Source organism: Vicugna pacos, chromosome 5 (genome assembly GCF_048564905.1).
Source record: "Vicugna pacos chromosome 5, VicPac4, whole genome shotgun sequence".
NCBI lineage: Eukaryota > Metazoa > Chordata > Mammalia > Artiodactyla > Camelidae > Vicugna > Vicugna pacos.
This window is the reverse complement of record NC_132991.1, coordinates 91,046,842-91,073,320: the sequence shown is the minus strand read 5'-3', so window position 1 is coordinate 91,073,320 and position 26,479 is coordinate 91,046,842. Positions and strand designations below refer to the sequence as shown.

At 53.4% G+C, this 26,479-nt stretch overlaps 1 protein-coding gene across 5 annotated transcripts in view; it reads right to left on the bottom strand.

Annotated features, from left to right (window-relative positions):
* Positions 1-745: 745 nt before the first annotated feature.
* The window catches only part of MROH2A (maestro heat like repeat family member 2A), a 44,251-nt gene continuing 18,517 nt past the window's right edge, over positions 746-26,479 (bottom strand). For 2 of the 5 annotated variants that reach the window (XM_072961867.1, XM_031677834.2), the window contains exons 20-42: positions 22,844-22,963; positions 22,534-22,656; positions 21,294-21,446; positions 20,008-20,130; positions 18,205-18,284; positions 16,520-16,625; positions 15,640-15,735; positions 13,559-13,663; positions 12,287-12,410; positions 11,584-11,702; positions 10,631-10,783; positions 10,035-10,189; positions 7,938-8,097; positions 7,673-7,866; positions 7,181-7,318; positions 6,474-6,588; positions 5,233-5,379; positions 4,946-5,128; positions 4,276-4,431; positions 2,526-2,657; positions 1,786-1,888; positions 1,494-1,559; positions 746-1,017 (exon numbers count right to left, since the gene is read on the bottom strand). In XM_072961867.1, the coding sequence (XP_072817968.1) occupies positions 887-1,017; positions 1,494-1,559; positions 1,786-1,888; positions 2,526-2,657; positions 4,276-4,431; positions 4,946-5,128; positions 5,233-5,379; positions 6,474-6,588; positions 7,181-7,318; positions 7,673-7,866; positions 7,938-8,097; positions 10,035-10,189; positions 10,631-10,783; positions 11,584-11,702; positions 12,287-12,410; positions 13,559-13,663; positions 15,640-15,735; positions 16,520-16,625; positions 18,205-18,284; positions 20,008-20,130; positions 21,294-21,446; positions 22,534-22,656; positions 22,844-22,963 (2,982 nt within the window). In that variant the 3' untranslated portion in view covers positions 746-886. The remainder of the gene's footprint in view (positions 1,018-1,493; positions 1,560-1,785; positions 1,889-2,525; positions 2,658-4,275; positions 4,432-4,945; positions 5,129-5,232; positions 5,380-6,473; positions 6,589-7,180; positions 7,319-7,672; positions 7,867-7,937; positions 8,098-10,034; positions 10,190-10,630; positions 10,784-11,583; positions 11,703-12,286; positions 12,411-13,558; positions 13,664-15,639; positions 15,736-16,519; positions 16,626-18,204; positions 18,285-20,007; positions 20,131-21,293; positions 21,447-22,533; positions 22,657-22,843; positions 22,964-26,479) is intronic. The other 3 variants (XM_072961868.1, XM_072961870.1, XM_072961869.1) reach the window with 3 other exon arrangements.

The following is a 26,479-nucleotide window of genomic DNA, read 5'->3' as shown; positions in this document are numbered from 1 at the left end:
CTAGATGACCGCGCAGCAGCCCTCCCGCCATGGGGCCCAGAGTGGTGACCGCCTTGGGCAGCTGCAGTGGGAATGGTTCGGAAATCCCACCTTCACCTGCTCTGGGGACAACCAGGGACTGTCTTGCTGATGGCCTGAGTGTAGGAAGAATTTCCCCGCTCTCCTCCCCTCTGCCCCAGTTTCTTGGACTTGGGAGGTAATTTTTCCTTTTTGACCCTCAGCTGGTTCTGCTCCAGCCCTCGCTGGGTCCCTCCCCAGCCTGGCCCTGATGTGGAAAGGGTGAGGGTAGACTTGGCGTGGTGTCGCTTCCGCCCTGAGACGCCGGCCCCCTCCCCTTCCTGGATTATCTCCATGCTGAGGAGACCCCCTGCACCTCACCAGCACTGCCCCCACCTGCAGCCGCCCTCCCTCACCCTAGTGTGTGTGTGTGTATCACAGTGGCTGGCAGATGCCTCCTTTCCCTTTAAGAGCGAGGTCCCGAGAAGCCTGACAGCAGCTGGGCTCGCCTGGCTACCCCGGCAGAGTGCCTGGCAGTGAACACACTGTCTGCGTGGCTGGGACTGAAACGCAGGCGAAGACACAAAGTGGGGTCCAGATCCTCTGGGCTGAAGGGCTGGCTGCCTGACATACGCACACGCAGAGGACACAAGGATGAAGCACCCCTGTTAGGACCGAGGTTGGCCTTTGCCCCACTGTCTTGGCTCTGGGAGACTGTCACCTTGCAGTCAGGAATCCACTCTCCAAATAGCAAGGGAGGTTTATTTCAATGGGAGGAGGGAAAGGGGCACTGGTTATTTGAGAACAGTGCTTTTTTTTACAAACTAAATTCAAAATGGTTCGTGCTGCGGTGGTGGGGTTTGAAACTCCGGGGAGTTCCATTTTGCATTCAGTCCACCTCGGAAATTCTTTCTGGGGAAGTCAAACACTGGTGCTGACTACAGGTATCCAAGATTCTGAGCGTCTCCAGGGCTGCCCTCCAGACCCCAGGATCTGAGTCCAGCTGTAGCTCCTGCAGAGCTGTGAACGTGAACAGGAGAATTGGGACCCTTGAGGTCAGGCCCGCGCCCTCCACCATCCCTGGGCAGCGTGAGCTGATAGAAGGTCCTGGAAGCCAACTGCAGGCGAGGGGCTTGCAGGGCAGGGGGCTCACAGGGGCTGCGGACTTCAATCCCCTGTATTTGGATTCAGAAGACGGCAGGTGTCTTCGCACACACCTCCCAACTCGGGGTTTCCGTTACTTCTCCAACAGGGGCAGAAAGATTACCCACAGAGCCCAGCTGTTGTGCAGATCAGTCGTGGGGACCAGGGCAAGGCATTTCGTCAATGAGTGTGATGGGGAGGGGCAGAAAGCACTGGGGGCAGGTTCATCCACCTGTGCCCTGGCCCCCAAATACAGCCAGCGTCAGCTGACTCTCCTTCGGGCAGTTTCACTCAGCTCCCAAATAAACTCAGTGGACTCACTTTTGACTCATAATTGAGCCTCCACTACTTACAACTCCGTAACGCTGGGAAGTCCAGCTTTTTCAGGTAATGCGCAGGCATCTGCTTCATAATGATTCCTGAAATGATAGCCAGGAAATACTCATCACACGAATGTTAGGCAGCAGGAGATGAGGGTACCTGTTCAGGGTTGAGGACGCCTAGTTGAGGATCACAGTGGGATAGGACACACAGAGGGAGCTTCCCCCTGAGCCTGGGGCCCCAACACCTGCCCCTACCCAGACCTGGGTTCGACCCAATGGCCTTCAATATCCCACCTGCATCAGGAGACAGCTGCCCGCTCACCTGCCAGGTTACATGCAGCGATTCTGATCCTTGACAAGTTACTTTTAACATAGGTCATTGTTTCTAGCAAGAAGCTGTAGAGAACTGCAGGCTTTTTCTGCGTCTGCAAAAAACAAGTGTCACTCAGAGCCGTGAAGGATGAGGTCCTGGAGACTGACTGCTCACAAAGGGCGTTCCCATCTGTCAGATGCTGGAGGGTCTGCCCAGAGAGGGCAAGTGCGCATCCCAGAGTCACACAGCAAATTAGTAGCCGGACAGCTTAAGGACTTCAGCCCCCTGTTATTCTTGTCTGGCCCAGAGAGATTACATTTGCCCACACCCTGCACTGTCCAATATGGTAGCCACTGGCCACACATGGTCGCTGAGCACCTGAAATGTAGCTAATCTGAATTAAGTGTAAAGTGTTTCCTGGATATGGGCGACAGTACCCAAGAAAGGTAAACTATTATATTAATAATTTTATACTGACTGCATGTTGAAATGATAACGATTTAGATATACTGGGTTAAATAAAATCTACTATTAAATTTGGTTTCACTTTTCTCGGCATGGCTACTAGAAAACTTCAAAATGAGTATGTGGCTTGCATTCTGTTTCTGGTGGACAGAGCTGGTCTCGACACCTCATGTCTAGAAGGTGAACACAGGGTCACAAGATGAAGTCTGTGGCAGCGAAATCCCAAGCCCCAAGCCACAGGTGCCGCCACCTCCCACGGGCCCATGCCCCCTCAGCTTCCTCACCAGGACGGAGCACAGGGTTATCTGGAAAACGGTCATCTCCTTGGCTGCAAAGGCATCACTTTTGTCCGAGGAGCTCTCCAGGGCCTTCCAGCCCCAGAAGTGCACACACTGGAACATGGTAGCCACACAGGCCTGGAAAGACAGGCAGGACAGCAGGAGAGGCGTCAGGCAGACCCAGGGGCTCCCCACAAGGCGCGGGGCTCGCAGGGCTGGCGTTCCACAGATAAGCTGGAGGGCAGCCCCCAAAAAGCCTCAGGAAGCCAAAGAAGGGCGGGCTGGTGGGCCCGGGCAGGGGGCCTAGGACCCAAGCCCTGCCAGCATATATAACATCTGCATATGCATTTACTGAAAAGCCCCTTGGGGACAGGTGCAGCCCCCTCACCCCTTTAGCCAGCACCCTGGCGCCCTCAGCAGCCCTGCCGGGGACCTGCCCCTCTGGGAGCCTCAGGATCAGAATGGGATGGGCTTTCTCGTCCCCCTAGGCCCCCCTGCCCAGCTCTCCCCATCCCTCGGTGCGCAGCACCCAGGCCCCCGCCTCTGGCCTCCAGTGGGTTTAGGCCACGGGGCGATACTGATTGAGGGCAGGGAGAGAGGTTGGGGTATCTATTCGTCCAGGAGCAGGAGTGGCAGCAGTGACCCCTCGGGCGAGCCCCTTCCCGTGTTGGTCTCTGCTCTTTGTGGTTCCTTCATCAAAGTCTCTCGGTCACCCTTCTGGTCACTCCCTTCCCTGAAGCCCTGTCCTGCAAGTCAGCTGCTCATGAAATAGGAAAGAAGTGCGAGCTGCTGACAGAGGGCAGTGTGGATTAGTGAGGAGTGGAGTCTCTGAGACGTGACACTTCGTGCCCTGGGTCAACAGTGTCCCCGAGGTAGAGCCAGGGGCAGGGAGGTGGGGTGGGGGCCACCCTGAGTCCGGAGTGTGTCAGCTTGAGGATGCTACCTGGACCCATGCCCCACGTGGAAACCTGCAGCCCTCAGCAACAGAACTGAAGGGACTTGTGACCCCAGAACGGGGGCCAAGGCACTAGCTGAAAGTGCCCTGCTGAGAACCCCTCACTGGAGGCCAGCTGTATCCCCATGGCTTACTGGGTGGTGGCAGAACCTCCCGTAATCTCAGCCATCTCCCCAGCCCCTCTCCCCAGGCTAGAGGGAGGAGAGAAGACAGAGATCAGGGTCCTGGGTGGAATGCGGGGCGGGGGGTTCCATACATATGTGTCCCCAGCCAGCCAGTGTTAGCTGAGGAGGCAGCAGTTAAACGAGGGGTGGGGGTCTCCCCCTCCTCCCACCCCAAAGCAACAGAGGAGCCTGGGAGAGGGGGAGAATCATGTTCAGAGAGCCAGGCCCCCTCCGCTTTTGCTGGCAGCCCCAGCACAAGCCTGCCCCACTGGGAGCTGGTAAGGAGAGATTTAAGGTGTGTTTTAAACAGGACTGAGTCGTAATTCCCCAAAGTGGTGGCAACTTACAGGATCTGATAGAAGAAAGGGCGATTGGTGAAGGTGCCTGCAGAAGAAGGAAACTCTGCCGTGTTCCCCCCACAGAGCCGAGACTCCTCAATAAGCCAGTTTGTGGGCGTCTTGAATGGTCCCTTCCCCAGCCTGGCGCGAGGAATCAGCAGACTGTGGGCTCTGGGCTGGCGGGGAGGCTGAGTGCGGCGGGAGGAGCCCCGCTAGCTGAGCCATTGGACCCCAAGCACGTGCTCCCTTTGGGGACAGCAGGCCCCAGACTTCAGACACAAAGCCCAGCTGTGTCTTACCTGGGCTGCTTCAGAGCTGGGGTCCTGGCAATGCAGCATGAGGGGGACCCAGGCTTTCTTTACTTCTTCCTTGAAGAAATGCTTCTTGGAAATCCTGACCACCTTTGCCAGCTTCCCGAAGAGGATGAAGGCTTTTAAACGCAGCAGCTCGCTCTCCTGTGGCCGAGATGTACAAACAAGTTCTGAAATTCGGGAAGCAAGAAGCCCAACAAAACCCCAGCCATTCTCCATGGACCCTTTTAAATGGCTTGGCCCCTGCGAAGCCTTCTGGGTCATTCCATCCGGATGGAGCCTCTCCTGCAGGGCGCTCGGGACAGGGCATTACTCTGGTGTGGGTGACCTCCTCTTCCCTAGACGAGGGCTGTGCTGGATCTGACTGCACCTGCCCGCCTAGCAGCATCCCCGCCCCACACGTCACAGGTGCCCAAAGAGCACCTGTGGCTGCCAGGAAGTAAAAGCAGGGGAGGAGGGTCCCATGGGTCCTAGAATAAGATTTTTCATTTCTTACAAGATCGCAAGATCAAACAACTGACAGATACACCGGCAGCAAGTCAGACCTGCAGCCCAGTTGGCGCCTCTTCTTTAGGGGATTAGAAGTGCCCACGCGTCCACAGACATTCGCAGGACCCCACGAGGGCCAGGGCTGAGCTAGTCTCCAGTGAGGACTCACACTGTCAAAGAAGGTTCTGCACCGCTCGGAGATGGCGTCAAAGGCCGACCCCATGTCCCCTTCCCGCAGTTCAGCCAAGACCTTGGCCAGGGCCTCCATGCCCTCGGAGGTCACACTGGTGCTCGCGGGGCCCCTCAGGGAGTAGAGGCACTTCTTCAGTAGGAGCTTCCGGTACTGCCTCACCTGGAGGGGGGGGGGTCAGAGCACGGGGAGCTGTCAGCCCCATGGTTGACCAGGACACGCAATCCTGCACCCCTGGGTCCTGGGCTCAGGGTTGGGCGCAGGACCTTCTTGGGGGCGCCAAGGGCCATGTTGCCGAGAGCACGCAGGGAGAGCACCCGCAGGGCCTCATCCTCCTGGTCCACACCCTTCTCCAGTATCAGCACCGCCGGCTTCAGCAGCTTCTCCTGGTACAGGATCGGGTAGCTCATGAACTGGAAAGGAGAACTTTCCACAATTATCCCCAAGAGAGGCCCAATTCTCAGCCACAAAATGGGAAGTGTGATGATAGTCCCTGCACAGCGTGGTCTCTGTGACGAGGAGAGGATTCTGAGCCCCAGCTCCTGGGACCAACTCTTGGCTACTCCGCCGGCCAGCTGTGGGACCCTGACAAGCCACTCAACCCCTCTGAGCTTCAGTTTCCTCATCTGTAAAGGGACGGCAATACCACGGCCTGCCTCATGGGGTCGCTGTGAGGATTTGATAAGGAAAGACGTCAGAAACGCTCGCGAGGGTGACCTCTGTGAACACACTCATTCGTCATTTATTTCTTCAGTTAACACGATGGGGGCAGCTACCGTGGGCAACCGCCCTGCCCACCGTGTCTGAACAGGAATGCACAAGAAGCATGGATTCCACTCATCTGGGACTCAGAGGGTCACTACCGGCCGGCACGCAAAATGCCAGGACCTCAAGTCGACGGGGAGCCCTCGGCATGCGTGTGTGCACGTGTGTTTTATAAACCTTAAGAAAACTAAAGACCTAATTGGTTCCTCCAAAACTGAAAATCCTCAGCCCCTTATAGAGCAAGTTTGCTGTCCCCTGAATTCGGTCAGTGGTTGGCCCCTACGGCACACGGGGCATCAGGCAGCCAACAGAATTTCTCCTAAGAGTTTTCTGGCCAGTTCCTCCAGGACCCCATAAGTGCCCCAAATGCATGGAAGGGTAGCTGGGCCCCAGCGGCTATTTCCCCCACCCCTTCCTGCCTGGCAAAGCCTGGCTCGCCTTCCAAAGGGAAGCCGGCCTCTGGCTCCCTGGTGTTGCCGCACTCACCACGGCACACATCCATCAGCTGCTATGCATCAGGGCCCAGGCCGCATCCCGTAGTGCCTGCCCCAAATTACTCGTGTGATGAATGAATGAAGGAGCGAATGAGTGAATGAACACACAAGTGAGGGATGTTCGCCTGCCCCTTCCACCGGACTCAAATGCCCCTCAGAACCAGGGCGCCTGCCGCTGAGAAGAGTCCCCAGGAGACCCCGGGGGTCGCCCTCCGCCTCGCCCCTCCGCGCCCACGCCGCGGCCTCACCTCCGCGCAGATTGCCGTGCTGCTGACGCGCCAGCTCAGGGTTTTCGACTCCATGCCCTTGACCACCAGCTCCGACAGCCTCTGCCCGCAGCCCTCCGCGATCCACACGCACAGCCTGCAGAGGACAGCATCGCGGGGCGGGGGCTTCTCAGCTCCTGAGGGCACAGCTGCTCTGGGGCAGGGCGCCCTGGGGCAGGTCTCCTAAGAGGTCAGGGGTCACTGCAGTACTGACTTTCCACTTCCTTTTTTAAAAAGATATCTTTTGTTTATTTGGGGGACGGGGATTAAGTTTTTTTTTTTTTTTTTTAATGGAGGAGCTGGGGATTGAACCCAGGACCTCTTGCATGCTAAGCACACGCTCTACCACTGAGCTATACCCTCCCCCCTCCATCTCCTTTTAATAAAGGGCACCAGAATGAGGGCCACCCATAAGAGCTCAGGATCCAGGAAGTAATTCCCAGCTCCCGCCCAGCTCAGAAGCCCTGTGTGACCTCGGGCACACCCCACCTGCCTTGGACCTCACTTTCTTGCCTTGGAGCTGGAAGGGCTGGAAGAAAAGATGCCTGCACCCTGCTGCCACCGAGTCTGGGACACAGGACAACATAGCCATCCCCTCTAGTGAGGGGTTCAGCCACGACCCAGTCCTTGCAGCAAGGAGATGTCTCTGCAAGCCCCCACCGCCCTGCCCCATGGAGCTGGATGCCCACCTGGCCAGCAGGCTCACTCCCTGCAGGAACGTCTCGCTGCTCTCCAGGAGCACCCACATGCCCTGCTCTTCCAGGCTGTGAAGCAGCGGCTCAGTGTTGAGTCTCCTGAACAAAAGCTGCATGGATTTGATCGTGATCCTGGAAGAAGCCACATCATGGCGTGGCTGCCCTTCCAGGAGCACCCATCACACCTCCGAGGGGCGAGCTCCACACCCAGGCCTGGGAAGGGGTGCCCAACACCAGAGGGGCCTCGCTCAAGGGGCCAAGAGCCATCATGGGAGAGGGTAAGTCTTCAAACTCTGAAAACCATACCGTGCTGGACTCATAGGAGGGAGGGTTGTAAGATTAGCTTCCAGGAACGCCTCCCCACCAGGAGGGGTTGACGAGGGCTTCCCGGTGGAGGTAACACTTGGAGTCCAGTGATTTCTATGAGGCCGCATCCAGCCCAGGCCTGCTGCTCTGCACCCCACGCCCCCCTACCCTCAAGAGTACCTTTGCAGGTTGATCTCCTCAGGAAGAGTCCCCGCGTGGACGACTCGCCATGTCTTTAAGACGGGTGACACGGGCTCCGGCTCCTGGCTGCTGCTGAGCTGGAGCAGGAGGGTGTAGACGAGGTCCGGGAAAAGCCCCGGGAGCATGTCGTCCTTGTCCATCTTCTCAATGAGAAGGTAGATGGTGCACAGGATCTGCAGAAAGAAGGGCCAGAGGTGTCGGGGTTCAAACTGAGCCCCCAAGGAGGGCCTGCCCTGCGACTCACCATCAGAGGGTCCACCGCGGCCAGGCGCCAGATGTCGGCCTTGGAGGTGGCGTTGGCCCTGGGCGTGAACTTCAACTGCAGCCGGCCCATCAGCCCGCGGAGCATCGCCCGGGTAAGGGGCACGTTCTCCACCACAGCCAGCCACACCTCCGTCAGGTGGCTAGCCAAAGACAGGGGACAAAGACTGTGGGTTTGGGGCCATGAGTCCTGGTGGGTCAGAGCCCCTGTGGATTCTAGGGCAGCCCCCTGGGTACGGGCTGGACTCTGGATCTCAGGGAGGTGGAGCAAGCCGCCAAAGCCTGAGAAACCAGAAACTGGGTCCCAGCTCCACATCCAGCCATGTGCTCTGCTCACGGTACTGCTGGGAAAGCCACTGCCCCGCTCGGAAGCCCCAGCTCTGCTGCTGGGGGACCCCAGGAGACCCCACAGGACCTACTGTGTGATGACTTTAAAGATGTGTCCTGTCACAGCTTCCAAGTGCCCGGCCATGTCGGGTGGGCACTAGGCAGCTTGCTAATGCTGCATCACTTTACTCATCCCAACATGTCAGTGTGGAAGGAGCCTCCGTCTCCAATTCCACAGAAGAGGAAAGGAGGCCTGTGGAGGTCAGGTAACCTGCCAGACTACAACCTGATCCCCAAGTCCAAGCCCACAGCCCTGCCAAGAAGGGAAGGGCCCCAGGACAGTGATGTAACAGGTACAAGCAGGTGGGGGCTGGTGGGCTCTGAAGCACTAATACCACAAATACAACAGGATCAAACTGCCTGTTTGAATCCACAAAACCAAATACTCAGGTGCAGGGAAGTGACTTTTGGGTGGGGGGGGTGTGGCAGGGAGCCTGGTGGCAAGAATTGAATGGAGGGTGGGCATAGCACACTCACTAGCAACAGCTTCTCTGAAGGAAGCCCTGGGAGTGTAAGGAAACAAGAAGGTGGGGACCTCAGGCCTATGACTCAAGAGATAACCACATGAGCGTGAAGGAAGACCTGGGCTCCAGAAAGAAAGACAGCCCACCGATGCCTCGATGCACTGTGAGACCCTGAGCAAACGACCCAGCTCAGTCAAGCCCACGGTCCTGACCACAGGATCTGGGAGGTGATAAACAGCCATTATGCCAAGTTGGTGGCAATCTGTTACTCAGCAATAGCTAACCAATACAGTGAAAGCCAGCATAACATGACCACCAAAAACACCAGCCAGAGGCCCCACCCCAGCACTGCTCCAAGAGGGGCTAACCCTTATTAAATCAAGCCACCTGTACCACCTTCCCACCTGGACCCAGGGCAGGGCTGTCATTCCAAGAAACCGCCCAAGGGTGGAGCCAGGCCTGCATCTCACACAGGGCAGCCCAGGAGGTTCTAGATCTGATGACTTTGCTCAAAACTCTCTTTTTCTCTGGTCATAGCATCTTCCATGGCATCTGCCACATCTCCCTCCACCAAATCTCTAGGCTGCCCTTTGATCCTCGGTCTCCACTGATCTGGGAACACCTGCCCAGCTCTTTCTAGGCCCTCCCCAGTGAATTCCAGTACCATACCAACATACTCATCCCCCAAACTGGTGAGATCCTGCCAGCTGCCTGTGCGACACTGTGACAGAGACACCAGGACTGGACACTGTGTATTCAAGAAGGAGGGTTTGCCCTGCTCTACTATGAGGCCTCCTAAGGGGCCTAAGGCTCTGTCATTCCTCCCTTGGGCACGTGGTCCAGTCACTTCACTCTCAGGGCTTTGGTGGGGAAGGAGGGAGGACAGAATGGAGCTTCTCCAGAGGCCTGCTCAGGCCATGGGGGCCACGTCTTGTGGTTTATCCAGCCCCGAGCTCAGTCCCCCACTCAGTCCTCCGAGAGCCCAGAGAGGGTGATGCAGAAAGTTATGGGATCCAGACTCCAGCTCCATAGGGTGGAGCTGTGAAATCAAGACTCCAGGTCCAAGGTTCCCAGAAGCTCTACCGCCCATGGCGATGCAGGAAGAGGGTTTGACCTGCCCCAGGGTCAGACAAGACACTACTCAAGTCTTCTGGGACATGTTGATGGTGGTGAGTTGGGCAGGGACTGGGTGAAGCTGGAGGCCTTGGCCCCACCCCCAGGGCACCCACCTCTCCATGGGCAGGGGCTGCCGCAGCAGCGATGTGAGCACAGTCTCCTGGTGGTGGTATGCCAGCAGGAGGATGCCCTCAGTCAGGACGCGCCGCACCTCCGGCTGCTCCACCACGGGCAGGTGGACCAGGATGGCGCCCAGGATCTCAGCCACCTGGGAAGGGGAAGGGCATCAGCCCAGCCCTCGTGGACCGCCTGCCCTCACCTACTGTACACCCCTCCTCCGGGACTCTTGCCCAAAATGGGTAGGTTAAACCACCAGCACCCCCTCCAAGGTGGCATCCTCTAGTCTCCTGCAGGATTTTGTCAGACTTTCGGTGTGGGAGGCTGTGTGGTCGAGGAGAGAGAGCCTCGGGCCTCCAGCCCACCATCCACTTACTGACCGAGCTACTTTCCACGTGCTCTTTCTTGTTCTAGAACGCTACTTCCTCTTCCTCTTTACAGCCATGGGCTGGTGGTGGGGACAGGGGGCGGGGTGGGGGGGACGGGGAAGGAGGGACCCCTCAGCCAGTGAGGCTGGGCCCTTGCCCGTCCCTCTAGGCTGGGTGCACCAGGCAGCTTCAGGCCCCAGGTGACCAGGCCACGGCTCTGCCACCTTGTCCTCCAGCTCCTTGACCCGCATCTGGAGGAAGGCGCCCATCCAGGCGGCGGAGGCCCTGTCGTGCTGCAGCTCCGTGGCCCCGATGTTCTCGCAGAGTTTCCGGATGAGTGAGACCACCTCATCGCAGTTAAACTGCGAGCAGGCCACCTAAAACCAGAGCAAGCCATTCCCGGGGTCCGGCAGCCAGGACCCCAGGACCTCCTTGCCCACCTGTCACCACGGACGTCCCTGCTCTTCTGTCCAACATCACTGCCCCAGCCCAGACCCCCATCCTCCCTCAAACCATTGCCATTGCCTCCTCCCGCCTCCCAGCCCAGCCTCCGGCCGTCTCAGTCACCAGCCCCTACTTCAAAGCCTCCAGGAGGCACCCCAACCTCTCCCTCACCTCATCACCTACCCCAGCGAACCCCGGACAGGAAGCTTCTCCCCAAACCCTCCCTGTCCTGACTCTGCTGCCCTGCAGCCTTTGCTCAGGGTATGCCCTGAGCCCCCACGTCCTTTGACCTGTCCTGCCGAAGCACACCCGCTCTGCTCCACAAAGTCTCCTCTGCCCCGTGAGGCAGGAGGGACCTCGCCTCTCTGCAGCTCCTAGAGCGTGGGCGGCTCTGGACGCTTCCAGTCACCAGTGCGCCATCAGCCTGCCCATGTGCCACCACCTGGGTGTGGGGCCTCATGTTCAGTTCTTTCCAGGGCCCCCTCCACCCTCAGTGTGGCACATGATAGGGACAAAGACAGCCTGGGGCCATTAAGCACCTACTATGTGCCAGGCACCACAATGGGGACCTTACATATTACAGGCCATTTAAATACACACGGCATGAATTTGGCCAAGGGCTGTAGAAGCCGTGACCCCCAGATGAGGGTGTGGAACTGAGCAAGGTCCTGTCACCCAGAGGTGGCCCAGGCACCCAGAGACCACAGCCCACACAACCTTGCTGGCTCGTCACCTTTGCGATTCTGAAGGATGCACTGAAAATCTTCTCCATGTCTGAGCCCTGCAGGTCCTCCTTACATTTCTCAAGCTCTAACTCCTTGGAAGCATCCCAGGAGGAGCAGGTCTGGCTTGCTGGTGGGAATACAATTTCAGGCATGACCAGCCATGACAAAGGCCGGGCCACAGGCCGCATCACGGAGGCCTCCTGCCCCAGCCCTCGGGGCGCCCTGGCTCCGCGGGCCTGGACTGCCCCCCAGCACCTGGACTTCCTATCCTACGGCCTTGCCCTCACACCACCTCTCCGCACAGCTCAAACGCCAGCTCTCCGAGACACCCTTCTATGACGGATGCTCCGCCAGCTGCCAAGCCAGAGGCCAGCTCTCCCCCTCTGGAGGCCACCACGCTGCTTTCCTCTGAGTTCATCTCTGGCCAGTTCTGCATCTTTAGTGTCTGTGAGCTGACCGTGTCCAGTGGGGCTCCTCAGTGCCCAGCACACTCCCTCAGTGAGTCAGCTGACCAAATGAGCCTCTCCTTCTGGGAGCTTCCGTGCCCTCTCAGTGAGCTCTGCATCCCCTCCACCATCCCTGCTGGTCACCCTTGTTTGTCTACACAGAGAGGCCACATACCACACCCCAAGACAGCCCCATAGCCCACGCCGCTGGTGTCAACCCTCCCGGCCTGGAGACGATGGTTCTCATGACCTGCCTTCCCCATACCGTGCAGGTCCAGCAGGCGGGACAGGACATCCACAGAGGCCATGCGGGTTCTTCTGTGCGAGTCACAGGTGCATGGGGCGACGAGTCCAATCAGGGCACCAAACTGCCCCAGCTTCAGAGGGATCTGAAGTACAGAAGACGTCAAGGCTCACACCCTCTGTCCAGCCAAGCACACGTGGTGCTGCCCGAAGGCAGTGTAACCAGCAGCCAGAGAGGGTAAACGCGCTCTGAGAGCACTCCTGTCTGGGAAGGGGGAGGCTGCCACCACCTGCCTGCACCTGAGCTTCCATTCCCGAGCCCCACAGCTGCGCCCCTGGAGGTCGAGTAGCCAGGGTCCAAGAAGTCTGCTCAGATTCGCCCCTGTGACCTCGGGCCCAGGTACTGCGTCTGGGCGCCCACCTGGTTCCTGTGACTGAGAACTGGCTTCAAATCTGGGCATCCCCGCTCCCTCGCCGTGTGACCTGGGTTGGGTGCTTAGCCTCCGGCCCTCATGTAGATCAGAGGCGTCTGTCAATCACAGGCGATAATGGTGCCTCTTCTTTCAGGAAACGTCGTGAGAGCCACGACAGAGAACTGAGGCGCTGCACTCTGCGCAGCACCTGCCCTCAGATGTTACTTAGCACTGGCCTTGGCCCCAGCCTTGCTTTGCTGGGCCTGGGTCCCCCCGAAGGTGCTCAGGACTGGGGTCCTGCCCACCTTGTTCTCACAGTGCACCAACCCTAGACATGAGGCCTGTCCCCACACCCCAGCCCCAGGACACCACCACCCTGCCCGCGCTGTCCCTGAAGACCAGACCATCAGAGTGTGACGCCAGCAAGCGCGGGCGACAGGGGCTCGCGGAGCCGTGTCAGCTGCTTAACCAGCCAGAACACCTCGTTGCTTCTCCAGATGTTGTGATGCTTGTGGTGCTTATCAAGCTTTGTAAAATGTGTGATTTGGTAGTGATTTATTTTCTCATTGTAAGTATATACTCACTTTCCTGACCAAGGTGGTATTCACAGTTGTGTGGCCTCACCCCTGCATGCACCTCAGGCCCCATGAAACCCGATCCACACCACGCCCACCCCATCCCTCGCCGCCACCCTAGGGCCCAGGGCCAGCTCCTCCCAGAGCGTCCTCTGCCATTCCCAAAGAGGCAGCCTCCTGCCAGGGGACCCTTCCGGGGGGCAGGACTTGATTTCAAACGCATTTCTTCTTCTCATGAATAGAGACAGGAATTTCTCTGTGGGTGTCAGAGTGGCAGGCTGGGGGGCAGGGGGCTTCTGGACTCACACAGACGCCGACACTTTGGACGTAGATCTGCATGAGGTGGAGATGGAGGTTCATGGCCTTCTCCCGCTCCCATTCTTTCTCCGACAAGATCCACTTTTCCAGGAGCTACAAGTAGAGCGTGAAACACAGAAAGGGACGTTGAAATCCAGAGGCCAGCCCTTCCCTGGCCTGCTCTCCTGGTCTCTCCCACTCAGAGTCTAACTTGCAGGGCCTGGGTGGTTCTAGACACTGGTCTCTTTCCAGGCCCCACGCACCCCTAGGGGGATGAGGCTGTGAGAGAAGAAAGAACACCCCCAGCACCCCACCAGGAAGGCGCTGGACTGACATGCTTGGCTTTGTCCCAAATGTTTGCCTGTGGGTGAGAGGCCAGGAACACAGCCCAGCCCACACTCTGGGGTCTGTGTGGTCATGTCCCTAGCAACAGAGTTTAACAAAGCATGAAGCAGAACTGATGAAGCTGAAAGGGGAAATAAACAAACCCCCAGTGGCAGTCAGAGATTTCAGCAACTTCTCCCTCAACAACTGATAACCAAGGAGACAGAATCGGGAAAGATACAGAAAGCTCGGACAACCAACCCGACCTAATTGATATCTAGAACATTCCACCCAAAGCAGCAGAACACTTTCCAGATACACCAAGACAGGCCACATCTGGGCAATGGAATAAGTCTCAATTGATTTAAAAGGATTTGAATTATGCAAAGTATGTCCTCAGACTACATTGGAGTTAAATTAGGAATAAAAAAAAACTCTAGAAAACTCTCAAATATTTGGAAATTATAAATTTCTAGATAACCCATGGGTCAAAGGAGAAGTCAAAAGAGACATTAAAATGTATTTTGAACTGAAATAAAATTAGAACACAACATATCAATATTTGTGGGGCGCAGTGACAAAGAATAAAGTCGGTCAACTCCTACTGTCTGCTCCTGATTTCAAGACTTAATGTAACGTTGTAGGAATCAAGACAGGATGACACTGGTGTAAAGATAAGACAAATACATCAACAGAGCAGGATGGGTGTCCAGAAATAGACCCACACATACGTGGTCAATTGATTTTTGACAAGGATGTAAAGGTAATTCAATGGAGAAAAGATTGTCTTGCTGACAATTTGTTATCCATGTGCAAAAAAATAAAATAAAATAAACTTTGATTCATATTAAAAAAGGAAACTTAACCCAAAATATATCGTAGACTTAACCGTACACCCTGAAACCGCCAAGTTCTAGAAGAAAATCTAGGAGAAAAATTTTGTGGTCTTGGGTTAGGCAAAGATTACTTATACATGACACAAAAAGCATGACCCATAGAAGAAAAAAAGTGATAAATTAGACTCCATCGAAATTAAAAGCTTCAGCTCTTCAAAAGACACTGTGAAATTAATGAAAAGATACGTCACAGACCAGGAGCAAATGTTTGCAGATCACCTAAAGGACTTGTTTCCAGAACATCTAAAACCTCCGCCAACTCAATAATGAGGAAGTAAGCAACCTAATTAAAAAAGAAAAAACCCTACTGGCACCCTTCAAAAATACCAACATTATGAACGACAAAGAAAGGCTGAGGAATTGTTCCAGACTGAAAGAGAGTGAGGAGACATGACAATTCACTGCAATGCATAATACAGATTAGATCCTAGGTTTGGGGGAAAATAACTTAGAAGGATATTATTGGGACAATTAGAAGGTAGATTAGAACGTAGCATTGCTTCAGTATTAAATTTCCTGGTTTTGATCACTGTACTGTTGTTATATAAGAGAACATTTTTGTCCTTCATGTCAGCAACCAACACTCCGTGATTCAAAAGGGGCGTGCGTGTATGTGTGCATGTGAATGAGAAAAAGAAAGAAAAAGAAAGTCACAAAATTATTAAGAACCGTGGATCTGGGTGAAAAGTGTACAGGAGTTTTTTGTATTATTCTTGCAACTTCTCAGCCACTTTGAAGTTTTATCTAAATAAAATTCCCCCAATCAGTTTTTAATGTGTACCCCTGCGTCCCACAGAGCCTCTGGCTCTCAAGCCAGCTTTCTGGGAGGGGTGGCCACCCTGGCTTCTGGCCCCTCGCCAGACAACTTACGTGCACCATCTCCTGCAGCCCCTTGGGGTCCAGCTGCCTCTGCATGAGGCCCTCCATCAGCTGCTCCAGGGCGCGCAGGGTGTTCACATAGAGGGTCTGCGGCCGAGAGAGGGGAGAGCTGGAGCCGCACACAGCCACCCACCCCGACTCTGTGCATGTCCACGCCAGGGTCACATACTGTGAGATGGTCTGATAATCGCCCTTTGACTTTTTCTCAGATTGAGCTCTTTACACCTAGCTTCTCACGTGGCGTGTAAGACAACCTCTAGAGGGACCCGTTTTACAAAGGGGAAAACTGAACTCCTAGAGCCTGCGTCTCCTGACCCCTTATCTGGGGCCAAGACCTTCAGGCACAGTTGGCGACCTGCCCACAAAAGATTTGTCCTCCTTTTCCACAGCATTCCTGGAAAACAGCCATCCAGGCAAGGACTACATTTCCCAGGATCCCTTGCATTCAGGTGGAGCCATGTGTCTGAGTTCTGGCCAGTGGAAGGTGGGCAAAGCGGTTTAGAAACCCTCCAGGCTCTCTCTCAAGCTGGGTATCAGTGCCCACAGGGACTTAGGAGCCATGCGTTGGAGATGCTGGTGCCTCTGTCAGCCTGGGTCCCTGAATAACCGCATGAAACAGCCTCATCGCCACCTCTGCTGCCATTTAGACTTAATGTGAGTGAGAAATAAACTTTCATCATGTTAAACCATGGAGATTTCGGAGTTTGTTACAGCAGCCAGCATTCCCTCACGCTTACTGACAGAGCCTGCTGCACTTTGCTGCCTCCTGCCGCTCGCAGGTGGCTCAGGACGGTGGGCGCTCAGCACTGCCCGTGTTAATGTGAACTTCCAAGTCCTGACGCAGAAAATGAGGTGACCCAGAGGGACCAACCTTAATGGACTCATTTTCTCCTGGGGGTTGGAGAGAAATGACAGAATGTATACTGATATCCATCAGCTCACTGCTTTCCTCTGTGGAGTAGAAAGGCTTCAGTTTGCTAGAGAAAGAAGTGACAAGAGGAGCGGTCAGTGGGGAGTTGAGAACCCGCCACCCTCTGCCCAGCCTGGGGTGTGGAGGTGTGTCAGAGAATGAGGGCGAGGCCAGCATCCCTGGTTGGGGGCTCAGACCTGCATCCCTTCCCAGGGCCCTGGATCCCCCCACCACCGGTATCCAGTGACTGTTTGTGATTGACGGGGAGACTCAGGGGTCCAGGGCCACCTCTTCTACTTGTCGCCCGTGCTGAGCCTGCCCCTCTCCTGTTCTGGAACATTCCATCGCTCCTCCCTAACCACAGCCAAGTATTCTGCCTCCCAGGCTGGTCCTGGCCCAGGGGTTTTCAATGGTAATACCTGGAGCTTATTAGAAATGCAGATTCTGTGGCTCGACCGCAGAGCTACAGAACCAAAAACTCCAAAATGGAGCCCAGCCGTCGGTGTTTTAATAAACCTTCTGGGGTGGTGGCTAGCTGCTTGGTGCGTGCTGGCTCATCCTCTTTCTGCCCACTTCATAGACAGTTCTCAGGCCTAGGTGCCCGTTAAGATCACAGGAGGGCTTTTCAATTAGGGCTTCAGGGGCCATGCCCAGCTCCGGGGATCTTACTTAAGGGTCTAGGGTGGGGGTGGGTATCAGCGCCGTTCAAAGTTCCCCGTTGGCTCTGCTGTGCCTCCAGCATTGGGAGCCACCACCAGCTTTAAATCCCTGCCCCCAAAGGGGTCCTGCACTTCACCCTGCCGGTTCAGCTCCTACCCAAATCTGGTCATTTTGTTTAAGTCAAAAGCCAACTCCCCCACCAAGGCCTTTGACAGCCTTTGTTATATCGACTGAGTGGCATCTTATTAGCAGCCCCCTTGTTTAGTTTTACTTAGCTGTTTTCCTACAAATACTCAGCTCTGACCTGTAACTCCTTGTGTGTGTGTTTCTTACCTCCAAGTCCCCGAAGGGATGTTTGTGAATTTTATTTGACATCTGCCCATGTGCTCCCTCTTAAAGCAACAGAGAGTTCTGCTATGAGCCTAAATGTTGACTCTGCCCCCATAGGTGAAGAATTCCTAGAGACCGCCTGACCACTTCAAATACTCATTTACAAACACCTTTCTTCCCGCACCTTCCCCTGCCCCACCGGGGGACGGACAATTCCCGGAAGGCAGACCTCAGCCTTCTATTACTTTGTATTAACTGTATCAATACTGGATCAATAAATACATTCCTTGACTGAGCCCAGCCCAACCTGAAGGACGGTCTTTCCCGGCTGTGCTATGCATCACCACTGTGGGATTTCTAGCTCAAAACATCCCCTAAGGGACCAAGGAGTAGCCCACCCGCCACCGGCCATTCACCTCCCAATCCGAAGAGAAGAGCCTGACTTGGAGTATTGCTGAGAATTACGGGAAAGAACTGGTGGGAGCAGACCCCCTCCCCCCAGGAAGGCCCATTGCCCCGGAAGCTGAATCCCGACTCGCTGGCTACAGAGGAGAGGGCAAAGGAGGCGCGAGCCCCCGCGGAGCACTGAGGAGGGGTCTCAGACTTTGCCTCCACCCAGGGGAGGCATCTGGGACCCAGGCAGGGGCCCAGCTCACCTCAGGTGCGAGAGGGCCTCCATCGCCATCGTCCGCACGGGAGAAACCAGGCTGTCAGTCGGTTCTGCCTTGATGATCGTCTGTCCGGAGAGCAGGGAGTGAGCTCCCAGCCACCCAGAGTCCCGGGACAGGCAGCCGAGCGGCTTGGGCCGACAGTGACCATGATGGCAGCTGCACTCGGGGGTGACAGCCAGGAAGGCCTGACATTGTGTGATGAGCTCTGATATCCCACACCATTTTCATTCTTTTTAGTCAGTGGCCTTCGACATTCTAGGTAGGGAAGGCAGCAAAATCTGGCAGGAGGAGTGGGGCTGAGAGAGGCCTGGGCTCCTGGCTCAGGTCTGCACTTGCTGCTGTGTGTCCTGGGCAAGGCGCTTCCCACTCCTGAGTCCGCGTATGGAAAATGAGCACTGGGCCAGGCCAGCGGGTATTACAGGCATAAAGTTCCCGGCCCCCGGCGGGAGCCTAACAACTGGGTGTTTCCTAATCAGGGCCTCCTGTTCCACCCACAACTCACTTCCCTCCAGGAGTGGCTGGAGTGGCTTCCAGGGGCCAAGACATTGCCAGGGAGTGAGGAGGTCTGGGGACCAGGAACACTGGCTGCCCCACACACCCTCAGCAGCACCCCCGTCACAGCTTCTTGCCTTTGGACCGTTGACACTTTCAAGATCTTAACAGAGTTTTGTGCAAAAATAGCTTTGGAACCGAGCAGAACTCTGCAGGGACCGCCCCCCTCCCAAGCGCAAAAGCCTCTACCTACGCCCCCTGCCTCCTGTGCGTAGAAAAGTGGCATCTCCCATGCCTCCCTGAGTCACAAAAGAGCAGGCTCAAGCCATTATGATGAGGACAACAGAGTCCCAGACTCACTGTGTGACCACACTCCTGAGTTGTTTTACCGACACTATAACTGTCACCAGAGGGAGAAGGCTAACTGCCTGATGACCAGACTGCAGACATGGCATTTGCTGCTCCATCTTGAGCAGGACTGACTCTGACTAGCACACCTTTCAGTTCTTTTGACCACACAGTACCTTGTCTTCCAAGAAGTAAGAATGAAGTATAAGTAAAGAACAGGTGACCAGATCTCTTCCCTGGCTTCCCCTTCAGGAATCTCACATGCAAGCTGTGTGAACAAGGAAGCATCTAAAGAAAGATGACCAGAAGCCGGCGAGCCTGCACACAGCGGGAGGCGGCTCCAAGTCTGCTCCCGCCTCAGCGACTAGCTGAGGCTCCTTCCCCTCTTCCTTTAAACCTTTCATGGCCGAACAGAACCTGTGGAGCTGGCTCTGGGGACATGAGCCCACCTTCTCCCCAGACTGCCGGCTTTCTGATTAAAAGCAACTTTCCTTTCTACCAACATCTGCCTCTCGAGTGTTGAATTTCGAGCGGCGAGCAGCCAGATCTCAGTTCAGTAACACTTTAAGTCCTGTTTGCAAAAGATCCCTACCCCCAACCCCTCCGATGGAGAAATACTGGGACCACATCTGGACTGACCCAGGGGACTCTGTCTCCCGGCCCTGAACTGGCCGTCTCTGGGGCATCACAGGGCCCAAGAGGGGCGGGGTCTTCAACCCTGGTTTCCAGACTATTTTCTGTCCATGAAACCCTTCATCAGATTCCGGAATGTCACACCCAGAAGTTTTACAGTTGGATCAAAGCGGAACTGAGACAGGAGGGGCTTCAGAGACCCCTGTCACCCCCTTGTCCCTCAGATGCTTTCAGGGCCTCTCTCTGACCAGGGAGAAGCCGGTCAGCAGAGTTAGACCCCACATCCGCCCAGGGCAAAGGAAGTTCCCAGCTTACCATTATAATGCCAGTAAGAGCCGCCTTTTGGGCAAGCTGAAAGTCCTCCAGGTCCTTGATGTTTCTGACAGCGTTGGTGACCTGCACCATACTCTTCAAGAAGGCCATTTTGAGATAGATGTCCTACGCACAGACCAAGACGAGGGACACGGAGGGGCATGCTGTGAGTGAGCCCCAGAGACCCCAGGCCCCAGCCCGTGCTCCTGGACCCTGTGGCCGCATGGGATGTTCCTTCCCCCAGCTGAAGAAGAGTCAGCGTCAGGGTGCTCCAAGAGACGGCCAGCCCCATGATGTCCTCCAGCCACCTGACAGAGCATTTACCATCTGTGGGGACACGGGCCAGGCCCTGGACAGGGCACACCACCCTCCAGTGCCCCACAGAAAGTGCTGCCTCCCCCAAACCCCCGCACTGCGCCCAAGGGCAGCGATGCTGGTCAGTGGGCAACTTCACAGACCGGGGACTCCGAGCCCTGCGCGTCACCAAAGAGGCAGAATAAGTTACAGAGATAAAATTGTTTTTGCTTTTACGGCATGAATGAGCCTTGAGGCCATCATGCTGAATGACGTAAGCCAGTCACAAAAGGACGACACTGTGAGATTCCAGTTATATGAGACACCTGGAGTGACAGGTGCATAGAGACAGGAAGTGGAGGGAGGGGGAGGGGAGGGGAGTTGGTGGGGACAGAGTTTTAGTTTGGTTTTAGGTCTGGAGGTGGACAGCGGTGATGGTTGCACAACGGTTTCAATGTACTTAATGCCACTGAGCTGTGTGCTTAAAAACAGTTACAATGGCAAATCCCATGTGTACTTTACTGCAAACTTAAAAACAATAAAAATTAGGTCATGTTTGCTTTATTCTCTGTTTTCTACTCCTTGTCTTTCCAAGAAAGTAGCCAGTCTTTTTGCATCTCTGCAGACAACTGCACTTCTTGTCCCTTGTGAAAGGGCTGGGGTCCGGTGTCGAGGTGTGGGGCAGAGGTGAAGGCAGAGGGAGTGAGAGAGGCTGGGGAGAGCGGGGGGCTTTTGCTGTGACTTCAGGGACCCACCTTCACCCTGCCCAGCCATCGAGGGTGGGGGATGCCCCCCGCCCCAACCCCACAGCTGCAGAGAACAGCACAGACTGTGGCAAAGTGCTTCCCAAACGGTGGGTGTCAAGTAGGACTCCTGGATGTCCCCTGGGTGGGGCTGGGGGTGTCCTGGTAATGGTGCAGAGTGACTCTCCACCAGCCCGGCTCAAGGAGGGTGTCCCTAGGCACCAGGGTGGGTGTGTGGCAACCCAGATTCACCTGGCAGCTGCTGGAGTAGTGATGAACGATCTTGGCAGTGATGGGGTTGTCCAGGTGGGTGAGGAGCATCTGTGGGTGGCAATACGAGGCCACGCAGCTGTACATCACCATGAGGGTGCCCTTCACGGTCTCCCACCTCCAGGGGTGGTCCTTCTGCGAGGCCAACGAGAAGGGGAAGAACCACTGAGCGGATGGAGAGGGAGGGTCTGATCCTTCAGCTGACTGTTTCCTGGGTGCCTGAAATACTCACTTGTTCACTCATTCATTCAACGTGTCTTTACTGAGCCCTACATGCTAGGCCCTGGGTGTACAGTGGTGAGCAAGTCAGACCAGAGTCACGACTGCCCATTAGCTGTGAGAAGGTGGTTTGTGTGGGCACCCCTAAACAGAGACTGCTGGGCCCCAACTCATCCCCTCACCTATTGGGCACCTGCTCTGGGCCAGGGGCTCTCGTGATGCTGGGGATGCAGTGGGAAGAGAGCCTCAGCCCTGCTCTCCTGGGAGGAGGTGTCAGAGGCCACCAAGCCCACCAGGAAGGAGGGTAAGGGGTGCCCCTCCTTCCAGGCCTCGAACAGAAATCCAGGTCTCAGGTCTCACTCTCAAATTTCTCCATTCAAACTACCAGACCCCCAGGGCAAGGGTCCAAGGTCAAGGCAAAACCTTAGGCATCAGTGACTCTCGATGGTTGCCCACTGGGGACTCAGCCAACCTGTGGCACCGCGCCCTGTGGCCAGGAGGGGCAGCCTCCGGAGGCCGCCCGTCGGCTGTGTGGCCCAGCCCCCAGCATCCCCACTGGTCCGCTGCGGGCCTTTGAACCTGCTTCTGAGCTCTCACTTGTAGGACAGTGGACATTACAGCCCCTCCCTCCCAGCTCCACTGACTCACTGAGGCAGAGCTCCCAGCACACGGCAAGCACCTGCTGGGCACCACCTGGGAGCTTCAGATCCAGGGGGTTGGAGTGAGGCCTGCAAAGACCCCTGCTGCTGGCCAAAGGGGGCCACCATGAGTAGCCAGGAGCTGGGACTCCTTTATAATCTCTGGGCTTGGGAAAGGCCCAGCCTGTTCTTCAGATAATCCGAGAGCAAAAGGTTTGTCAGAGGCAGCCTCCGGATCTCAGCCACTTTGGTGAAGGACACACGGCGGGAGTTCCTTACTGAAATCTAGCAAGAGCCTCTGTTGGATGCGGAGAGCATTGTTCTAAGAGGCCCCCCGGACCTGACTGTGGAGCAAAGTGCCTCACCCGCCAAGCGCCGATCTGCCAGTACTGCTCCGACTCCTGGATCCTCTCCTCAAAGACATGCAAAACATTCAGCACTGTCTTCACCTGGCCCCGGGCACACAGGCCAAAGCACAGAATCACACCCTGCAGGGACACCCAGCCGGGCAGGGTGAGGGCAGCAGGCAGGGGCAGGAGAGGAGCGCCCCCATACATATGCACACACACGCACAGGTAAACACTCCTGCATGCCACGTATACACGCGTGCACACATACATGCGTGCACACACCACGTCCCCTGAAGGTCCAGAGGGGACTGCAGGGCACCCTCACCTCCCGGTCAAAGTCATTGCTGTAGTCTGTCTTGTAGAGCAGCTCCAGCAGCTGCACCTCCACCTTGTCAGCCTCCAGGCCCATGGCCAAGGTGAAGCCCAAGGCCTGGTACAGAAAGCCCTGGAGAGGCAGAGGGAGGAAGCGAGCATGAGGCCTCCTACTCCGCCCCACTCTGGGGTCACTGCCATGGGGAGTTGGCTACCCATTCCTCTAGGTTTAAAAAAAAGAAAGGGCAGACATTATGCATTTTGTAGATCCTTTAAAGGAAACCACATTCAGGTTATTCTGGGGGTTGGACTGTACAAAGGCAGGCATGTTACAAATAGTGAGGGACAGGTTTCTCTCTTATATAAGTTGAATCAGTTTACACTCCCACCAGCACGTCTAAGAGCACCTGTTTTCCCACATTCTCTCTGACTTAGGATATTATCACTGAAGGTGGAGCATTCGCGTTTTGATTTGTTTCTTTGATTAGTCATCTTTGCGTCTTCTCATGATCCGTTCTTTGAATTTCTGCCTATATTCTTTCCCCACTGTTGGATTATTTCCCCTATTTTATTTTTTGTTTGTAAGAACATCGTATGTATATTTGGAAAAATAACAAGAACAAACGTCTATCAGCTCAGGTAATCCACATGACAACTCTGTAAGGTAAATGTGATTACTGTATCTGGAGATGAGGAAACTCGCAGAAACTGGTGGAAGCAGGATTTAAAATCAAGCATGGTGTGAGGCTCATTTATTTTTTATTGAAGTGTAGTTGATTTACAATGTTGTGTTAGCTTCAGGTGGGCAGCATAGGGTTTCAGATTTTTTTTCTAATTATGTCTCCTTATAGGTTATTATAAGATATTGAATATAATTCCCTGTGCTATAAAGTAACTTCTTGTTGCTTATATATTATATATATGGTAGTTTGTATCTATTAACCCCATACTCCTATTTATCCCTCCCCCATCTTCCCTCTTCCCTTTTGACAACCGTAAGTTTGCTTTCTATATCTGTGAGTCTGTTTCTGTTTTGTAGATATGTTCATTTGTATATTCCACATATAAATGATATCATATAGTATTTGTCTTTCTCTGTCTGACTTACTTCACTAGTATAATATTCTCCTGGTCCATCCAGGTTGCTGCAAATGGCAATATTTCGTTCTTTTTTATGGCTGAGTAATCTTCCATGGTATGTATATACCACATCTTCTTAAGCCAATTGTCTGTTGATGGGCACTTGTGTTGTTTCCATGTCTTAGCTATTGTAAATAGTTCCACCATGAACATTGAGGGTGTACAAATATTTTCGAATTAGAGTTTTCATTTTTTTCTGGCTATAGACCTAGGAGTAGGATTGCTGGATTTTATGGTAGCTCTATTTTCAGTTTTTTTACAGAAACTTCATACTGTTTTTCATAGTGGCTGCATCAATTTACATTCCCACCAACAGTGTAGGAAGGTTCCCTTTTCTCCACACACTCTCCAGTATTTACTATCTGTAGACTTTTTGATGATGGCCATCCTGGCAGGTGTGAGGTGATACTTCATTGTGGCTTTGATTTGCATTTCTCTAATAACTAGCAATGTTGAGCATCTTTTCATGTACCTGATGGCCATCTGTATGTCTTCTTTGGAAAAATGTTTATTTAGGGCTTCCGCCTATTTTTTTATGGGGTTGTCTGTTTTTTTCAGTATTGGATTGTATGAGCTGTTCGTATATTCTTGATGTTAACCTTTTGTCAGTCGCATTGTTGCAAATATTTTCTCCCTTCCTGTAGGCTGTCTTTTCATAGGCTCTTTTCTTAACGACCATGTATCAGGAGCCTCAGCTGGCAGATCCCTCTCAGTGGTATGTTTCCCCAATGTCTCATTTCCATTTTAATTTATTCAAACTGATGTTGTTCAGTCACACAGAACATTTTTATTTTCATAGAGTACAGCCTCTTTTGTTTCCTTTGTCATTCTTGGTTTCTTTTTACGCATATGAAGGCCTGTTCCACATGAAGATTACAAAAATATTCATCAACATATTCTCCTAGTTGGTCCCTGGTTGTATTTCATTTTGTACACTTACATCTTTGATCTGTTCTGGGAGCACAAACACAAGCTGCATTTTCAATGTGCTTTTAGCTACTGTCTTTCTTTTTTTGTTTGTTTTTTTGTTTTTTTTCCATTCAGATGAACTTGGAAATAATCTTGTCAAGTTCCGTAAAACTGTCACATTTCCACAATAACTCCTTTTGGGAATCTGACTGGGAACAAATTGTATTGCAAATTAATTTGAGAAAAAAAGGACACCTAAACAACATTGAGACTTCCTATCCAAGAACCAGACATGGTGTTAATTTTATCAGGCAGCTTTCTGGCCTCTCCTTGTGATTTGGAGTTCTTCACTTTGGTTCCATATATTTCATCTTGTTGCTATCTTATTTGATTATAAATTTTTACATTGTGTTGCTACTATGTTTTTTTCTTTTTTTTACATTTTTTTCTAGTTTGTGTGTGTGTGTGTTGCTTCTTTCACTAGGATCTTTCTTCGTTACATTGTATTTTTGTTGTATTTGTATACAGGAAAGATAATGATTTCTGCATATTAATTTTGGGAATGACAATCTATTGGGGTAATAAGTCTGGACATTACATTAGCCATCTTGCCCCTACCTGGAAGATGCCAGTCTGAGCGACGAAGAGACTGAGAGAGTCCTGAGGAAATTCCTTAAGCCACTGTATTTAATCATGACTTTTTAACTTATCTGAGCCAATAAAATCCTATTTATTTATTTACTTTCCTGAAACTAGGTAATTACTGTAATGTGGTTAAATTACAAGCATTTGCTTATTAAATATTAATTACAAGTTTCTTTCAAATGGGCATTTGGCCTTAAATGGACATCTGACAAAACCTTATACCCACACCTCTATAGCATTTAGATATAGAAGATATACTTTACTATTTGTTATTTTATGTACTCAGCTATGAAGGGTATACATTTGAACAAATGCAAATTTTAAATGACGCCTGTAAAAATCTTTCTCTAAACATCTTTATTGAGATATAATTTACACACCATTAAAATAATCCATTTAAAGTTTACAAATTCGGTGGCGTATTCACAAAACTATGCAACCATCATCAATCAAGTTTAGAATAGTTTCATCACCCCAAAAAAGAAACCCTGTGCCCATTGGCAATCACTGCATATGCCCGCGAGTCCCTGCCAACCAACTCACCTACTTTCTGTCTCTATGGATTTGCCTATTCTGGATATCTCAAATAAGTAAAATCATACCATGGGTGGTCCTCTGTGTTCCTTTGCACCTGGCTTCTTTCACTTAGCATGTTTTCAAAGGTCATCCTTTTGTACCATATATTAAGACATCATTCCTTTCTATGACTGAATAAGACTCCATTGTAGGGATATACCACATTTTGTTTATTCATTCACCCACTGATGAACATTCGAGATTTTTCCATTTTTTGGTTATATGCTCTTAACATTCATGTACAAGTTCTTGTGTGGACATACGTTTTCATTTCTCCTAGGCATATATAGTTGAGAGCAGAATTGCTAGATCATATGGTAACTTTATATTTAACATATCAAGGAAATGTCAAACTACTTTACAAAAACACTGCTCCATT